Raw genomic sequence first — 7,752 nt, 5'->3', positions numbered from 1 at the left:
TCCTCGATACTAGTCCTCGGGTGGATTGCTGGAGAACCTCTTGAATAGTGACTCGGTGTGTAGGAGCAGGTCCCGAGTAAAGGTCCCTGTATGACAGACGTCTTTTACTCAAATTTTTTTTATATTTTAATGAACGAAATTTTTTAAAATATAGATATTTAAATTATTGTTTATAACGTGAGATATAATTGGTTTTTTGATGCCTAAATCCCGGTGATCCTGGGGTGACAATAAATAAAATAAATCTGGGAGAAAGAGGCGAAGAGAAGGAAACTGGAACCAATATTATCTGGATAAGATATTTCTCCACTTTAATTAATTTACTAATTTGAACTTTTTGAATACAAATCTTAATTCTATTAGTTGTGTTGTGGGTTCATGAGTAAAATACACTACATTCCATGTAAAATACATTACAGTGGATTAGCAGCTGTTGAAACTTACTTTGACAGCCTTATTGTTGACAAAGGAATGGTGTGTGGATTTAAATCTTCCAGGGGATAAAATGACCTCTTCTTTTCGTGGAAGACAGTTGGTTGGGGAAAACCTGGTGATTCCTCGGGGATATTCATGTATTCTCACTCCAAATCTTATTTATTAGTATCACTTACTCAAAATGGTACTCAGTTTAAATTGATCAACCCGGAGGCATCCTTCATTTGTTGGAGTACTTTCGTCCCCGTGCTTGATTCCGCGATTTCCTGGCCGATTATTTCAGACTCAGTTTTGTTTTGATGTTTAAAGTCTATAGATTCATTCTCCTATCCCCTAGAACTCTCATTTCCTTGAAAAATAAAATTTGTTGAATATTGTATTTTTTCTGATTTTTTGATGAAAATCTTTCGTTTCATATTCGCAAGTCCGTAGTAAACTAGGCGCTAGTAGTTATAAGCCTTAACCAATTGATCATGCTGCAGAGAGAAAAGAAGAGACCTGTGGCAAGAGAAATTTTGACGAGTTCGCATTTTTAGAAAAAGGCACCGTTTAGAAAAGGCAGCTTGGGGGAAAATAAATCAGCTTTACGTTTTTAAAGAACTCTGGGCAACGTTCAAAGACCACTTCGAGCAGATGGTTCTAACAAATGCAGTTGAAAGCGCCACTAACTTTCGACTTTACGATTAACTTGCAGTCTTCTGGTTTTGACTGGACAAGTTGGCGAATGCCGAGCATTTTGCAAAGATCTTGGACGTTGACACCGTACTGGAAAGAGAGGAACTCCAGAGTCAAAGAGGGAACCACCCTGTGGGACATTATCTTACCCGAGAGTCTCTTGAGGACGTTATCGACCGTAATGGGCTTCACGCCACTCTCTGCCTTTGACAGTGCAATGAGCTGAGTAGATAATAAAAGCTCTTTGACGACTGTTGGAATCGAGTTCAAACAATGTGCGAAAAAGACGAGTGACGGAAGATAGAAGGTTCCTTTTGGGTTACTGGGTTAATGGGGAAAGAGGTCGCAGAAATGAATGGCCTTTAGGCCGTCTATTCCTGGGGTGCTGCTAGACGCAAAAGATCTCAGAGCGGTCGAGACTTCAGATGAGGTGATCGGGATAAGCGGAACTGGATCTAACGATGGTGTTGCATGGAGGTCGGCAGGGAAGTGGGGGTGTTTTTCGTGGAGTTGATTTAAGACAGCATCAGACCGAGGAGACACAGAGGAGATGAACGCCCTGGACGAGTTTGCCTTGAACTGTACGGGAAAAACGCAATTCTAAAAGTCCGGTTCGTTTTGAGGGTGTCTCCTTACAGCCAACTGGAGTTAAACTCTGAACTAACATAGGATGTACAGCGGTTTTTAATCCGCAGAGCGGAAGAAACGTGTTTTTGCACACGCGAGAGAATAGGTGTAGAATTAAAACAAACGGGAATAAAAGAAAATAGATTGAACCAGTGGCAATGAATGCTGGAAGCCAGCACCAGGTCGATCAAGATTGCAAGGGATTTGGCCACAGTAAGCCTGGCCGATTTTGAAATCCTGGCCGATTTTGAAATCCTGGCCGATTTTGAAATCCTGGCCGGGATAGAGGATTCGCTTTTAAAACCGATGAGATTTTGAGAAGTTCAAAAAAGATGAAATGGTCCCGGAAATTTGAACTGAGCGTTTGAGTAAACTAAGGCACCGCGGGCACTTTTACATTGGATAATGACCGAGCTGGCCATGGAGAGCCCGGCGCAGGATAAATGGAAATACAGATCGCATGAGAGCATCAGCGAACCTCTGCAGGAATTGGATAATTGACAAGAAAAACAAGCTGTCATATGAGAAAATGATTCAAAGTGAGAAAAAAGGAATCATTAACAGAATGATAAATTAAATGTTGAACAGAGACTAAAAGTAAAAATCTATTACAACAACTTGTTTCCAATAAATTTATTCGACGATGCCACCAGTGCTCAGCCCGAAGAGTTAAAGAGGACAAAATACCTGTGTATTCCGTACTCGAGAGCGACTGGCCTAAAAATAATCACGAATAAAAATTCAAAGAAAAACTTGTTCTCACCAAAAGTAATTTAGTAATCTATTTTTCTTCAATTAGTTCAAACGATGCTTCCTTCACTCAATAGAAAGCTACGACGCTCACTTCACATATACGCTCAGAACATCAAATAATCCATAGTACATCTAATTATTGGTATCCTTCTACTGATTTACTAAAATCCTTCTGAAATCTGTTTGTCCGGATGTGACCTGTCGCTCTCTTCACTCGATTTATAAAAGTGTCCAGCCATTGGTGCAATATTCTAAGTTAGTGTTGCTAGAGTTGACTAACTCGAATAAAGCTAATCCTTGCCTTCTAGCCTTATAATGATTTGGATACTGTTATCTATTCAATCTTCAGTAACTACGTGCGTGTAAAAATTAGGTCCACTTTTGGCACCAATTCATCTGGAACGAGGCGTTAATAAATTAATGTTCTCGTATTCTTGGAACTTGTTGCAGATTTTGAGCCGGTTTGTACAGTGATGGTTTTTAAATTAAAAATTATTTATTATAATTAAACTCTATCTTATTGTAATTATGTCTTATAGTGATGACGAAGCTAAAGCATTAAGACAAACGATTTATGACGTTCCACTGCGAGTTTTTTATTCATTTAAATTGTAGATAATAGTGGCGGTATTTTCATACATCTGCAATGCCTTCACGCTGAGATATTTGTCCATTTCTACGATTGGAGCTCGTTCCAGGCATTTGATTTGATTATATTTTTAAGAATTTTGCTTCTTCATGGGTCAATTATTAATCTGAGCTTTGATCCAGTTTTCAAGGCATGTTGTGGCACTAGCGTTGCTAATCCACAATGTTTTGTAAATCACGTCTGGGCCATGTATTCTACGTTGTGTATATTGTGTTAGGATTCCGTTTTCTGTTTTGATTGGGTTAGTTGTTTCTTTTTCCTGGTTTTTATTTGTGGAGACTGATCCCGTTATTTGGACAGGCGATTATTCGGTGGCAATATTTTGGACTATTTCCTTTGCTATTCTGCAGATACTCACATATCCCTTTATTATAATAGCCAATGTCTACTGGTTGAGTCGTCTGAAGGTATTTATAAATTATATTCTGAGGTTATTTCTGAACTTGTGGCGAACTTAACCTACACATTTTTTTCTTTTCTCATTTTGTATTTTCGACCAGAGTGTGGTGTTATGGCCTTTGTCTACGCTAGGGTACCTGGTTAGTTCATTTTTGTAGGCTTTATATCTCTTTGTTTTTCTGGCTTTTTATTTATCCTGTATTTGTAAAGAGATGTCAAAAAACGGTATCTTTGCACTTCCTGTTCCCACAAAGTTAGCCATTCCCTCCAGAGAACAGTTAGTTGTTGTCGGAACATTCTGTCAACAATCTGTCATTAAGCAAATTTTGGGTGAATCCGAGAAATACATTATGGCTGTCATGAACATGGTTGAGACAGCCGGTTTGAGTTTTTACTTATTCGAGGACTATATGACGTCGTTAGCAGCCTCGGATCCATTGCAGTGCGTTATATTTTCTTGCCTGTTGAGGAGACAGCATATGTTTTTTTTGCAAAGTCTTTAGAACGAGGAAAATCTTGTTTGGAACAAGTTAGTTTATTTATGTCGATTAGTGCTCACATGTGGACGTTCATACCTCACTGCAATTCCTCATTAACACATTCAAATTATTATTTTTTATCGGGTTGCTTATTGCTTCATTCGGACAATCTTATTCGCGTGTTCTGCTCGATCTGTACGGAGGGAACAAGCTCAGTTCTGTTGCCAATGGTCCACTTATTGAATGTATTCCTAGGTTTGTTGAAGCTTTATTCTGTTTATGTGCTGTGCTTGGCAGTCAATGGGATCACCGAATGTTTTTTCTTGTCCACTGCTTCCGCTAACGCAGTGAAAAGGTACTGCTTGTAATGTTTTTAGAAATGACTTTTTGCTCTTTTTTTTATTTTGCCTTCACATTTGTATAGTGCTGACTCTTAGTCGACTTGTGTGCACGTCAACTGCAATGGTTTTAGGTAACATAATCGTCATTGTTGTTCGATCATTTTCAAAGTAGTGATCAGTTAAGCTTATTGTAGTCTGATGTATATTTGCTCGTTCTACGACAATGTCCATTTCTTCAGAAAAGTCGAATTTAACAGAATATTCGTATTATCTGTGATCTTTGTTCTCACATTGACTAAAGTGTCTGAGGTATTAATCATTGTGTTTTATATCAGATTTATTTCTATCCAGGGTATATACCTTCAGTTCTTGCTCATATTTGCGTTGGGGTAATTTCACTGGTTGCACTCGTTTATGTTTTTCTTAAAACTGAGTCTGACGTTTATGACTATTTCTATAAATTTTTTCTTAATAAAGTTAAGTAATTCTTTGTTTAGTATTGCAAAAACCTCCCACAAAAATGAGAATTTCCCTTATGAAAGATGAATTACCTCCGAAGCAAATCCAACCATGCAAAAAACAAAATTTTCAATACAGAAATAACGTAAGCAATGTCATTTATGAATACTCATATAAATCATGTGCACATCAGGCCTTAAATCTTTTTGATAAGTCAGGCATTTTCGAATAAACGACTTGAATATAAGAAACGTGTCCGTACCTTCGCATCAAGACTTACAATGGGTTTCGAGGGGAATATAACTTCAGTCGCGTTTAGAATGGCATTCTTCTCCAAAATAGCATTCTGTGAAAGGTGATTGGCGAATGGCTGTCAAATAAAAACAAGGCCAGACCTTCTTCCCGTATAAGCACTGGAAGTAAATAACTCCGATTGACCACACATCCACCTTAGAAGATATTTTGGGAGGTTCAGCAGATACGATAAAGCACTCAGGTGGCAAATACCTATAACTAAAACAAAAAAAGAAACCAATAAGTTCCCGCTCCCTGTGAAGTAAGGTCCATTCCAATGTCAGGGTTGTAGTTTGTTTCATCCATTATTTTGCTCAAGCCAAAATCGGTGATTTTAATTTCTCCACAGGTTGAGCCGTCACAAAGTAGGATATTACCTGTTGTTAAATACAATACACAAAACCAGGCTTTAAATCGTAATGTATAATAGGTGGTTTGATATCGTTTAGATACTTAAGGGCCGATATTGTCTGAGTAATCAAAGAGCGGGCCTCCCTTTCACTTATGACCTTGTTCTGCTTAAGGTAAAAATCCAGATCTGGGCCTTTGACGTGCTCCATAACAGTGCAGAATCTAAGACTAAGAAAAGTAGCATACGAGTTGTTGTCAATCTCAAATACGTCGTACAACTTAACTATCCGGGGATGATCCAACTGTTTGTGGATATCGTATTCCCTCACAGCGTGTCTATCAATCAAGAAATAAGTTTACTTTATATAGTTATCCTTTTTCTCCTCTTTCCACTCCTTGGCCAGTTGATGTATTTTACAAGCAACGTACGTCTGCTTCTTCAAATCAAAGGCCTTGTACACTTCAGAAAAACCGCCTTTCCCAATCAAGTGCAGCATCAAGTACTGTGAATTGAGGATGCAATTATTGGCGAATCTATTCTCACTAAAACATAACAACCTTGAGGAATCCTCATTCGCTATTCTCTTTATTTCCCGGAGGTGAATTGCCCTCTCTCGGTCTAATTTCTCAATATCAGCTTGACGGTCAAGTTCCTCCTTCTTTAACGACATGGCACGCAGTTTGTAGACCTCCTCCTGTTCGTGATAATCCGTCGCTGCACCAAATCCACTTTTCAATTGAAAATTCGAAAATAAACCCTGATTTCATCTCCTTCGAAATATTCGACTTTCGTTTATTCAAACTTTTCCGAAGTTTCTCAACCTCCTCTTTCTCCACTGCAATGGCGTCCTGTCTCCTTTCAATTGCCACAAGCAAGTGCATACATTCTGACAATGTCATACTCTTTCCCGTCATTCCACACTTCAACGTAGGAGTGTCCGTGTCTGTCCATCGAAATGCTCCCCAGGCGAACTGTGTCTTCTCGAATTCGATCCCTCACTACTTTCCTCTCGTACACGTCCTATGTTGGTTATTCAACCAGACCTTTTCAATCAGCATTTCTTTGATGAAGGAAGAATATCTTTCTATGCTGGCGTTCAGAGACGCAATCTCACGATCTTTGACTGCAAGGCTATCTTGGAACTTTAATTCCTTCAGATTAATCGAAAAAAGGAATACCAGATTGGCCAACTCTGCTCTTGAAATGTATTGATTTGAATTTAGTGTGTCGAACATTTCCAAATCTTTGTATGAAATGTCGGTCTGTAAAATTAAAAATAATTATGAAAACACACAAGCTCGAGACAAGTAAACATAATTATAATTAAATCATACCTGAGTGGATGTTCCGTCACTCTCTACCGAGAAAGTGACAAAATCTGAAATCGACTTCTGTGTCGTCGATATTTTCGAAGGATTGACGACCCAACTCCCACTCAGTCTGGCATTTTTGGGTGCTAGAAATGCGTGATTTCATTTAATATAAACAAATGTCTGATGTACTGCTCTTCCGTCTTCTCTTTGGCTTAGTCAGAGTATTGCTGGCAGTTGTCGAGGAATTCTGTTCTAGGACAGACTGCAGAGAATTGCTGTTGCTTCCAGGAGACCCAGGGGACGTGTTTTTAACATTCGAATTCTATAAATAATTGATACACATCGTATTGACACTAACCTCAAGCATACGTGTTTCCAGTAAGAGTCGTCTATCTCTTAATTTATTATTTAGATTGTTCAAATCTGAACACATATAACATGACAATCTAATTAATTCATAATTCAAATAGTATTGAGTTTTAATAATAATAATATTTCAGAGTGCACTCAACAAGAAACCGTCTTGAATATTACCCAGAAAAACGATAAATAATTTTTTGATGTCATTTTAATGAAAAATAAAATACTCTTAAAATATATTATATAGATAATATTAATTATTTCTTCATTTTATATATTTTAAAGAAGGATTTTAAGAAGTCATGACAAATTGTAATTTATTTATGAAATAATGAAACATTAATCGATGAATGAACTAGATAGCTATCATTATTTGGGAATGCTTAAAATAATGGAAATCTTGTGGAGCGAACAGAAAAGAAAACTCCATGTGACCACAAAATATTTTTCTTGATTGTCTTTACTTTGATGTGATTGTCTATACATGTGATAGTCAAAAAATATATAAATGTGAACGAATGCAGACGATAAACAAAACAAAACTGAAGTGATAAAAAATAGTGAGAAAAGGGACTAAGGAGTACCGTGTCACATTTTGTTTCTGTTGAGCTTTTCT

General features: G+C 37.6%; 1 protein-coding gene across 1 annotated transcript; it reads right to left on the bottom strand.

The window, feature by feature from the left end:
* Positions 1-2,130: 2,130 nt before the first annotated feature.
* On the bottom strand, positions 2,131-7,217 carry LOC115229070. Its single transcript, XM_029799496.1, has 7 exons — positions 7,135-7,217; positions 6,951-7,098; positions 6,798-6,919; positions 6,507-6,725; positions 5,080-5,163; positions 2,425-2,454; positions 2,131-2,217 (listed from the first exon to the last, which is right to left on the bottom strand). The coding sequence occupies exons 1-7, from the start codon at positions 7,207-7,209 to the stop codon at positions 2,131-2,133; spliced, it is 765 nt and encodes a 254-aa protein (XP_029655356.1). The 5' UTR covers positions 7,210-7,217.
* Between the last annotated feature and the right edge of the window lie 535 nt (positions 7,218-7,752).

The sequence above is a fragment of the Octopus sinensis genome, unplaced genomic scaffold (assembly GCF_006345805.1).
Source record: "Octopus sinensis unplaced genomic scaffold, ASM634580v1 Contig11667, whole genome shotgun sequence".
In the NCBI taxonomy this organism is placed as follows: domain Eukaryota; kingdom Metazoa; phylum Mollusca; class Cephalopoda; order Octopoda; family Octopodidae; genus Octopus; species Octopus sinensis.
The sequence above is the reverse complement of the archived record's forward strand: the minus strand, read 5'-3'. Positions and strand labels throughout refer to the sequence as shown.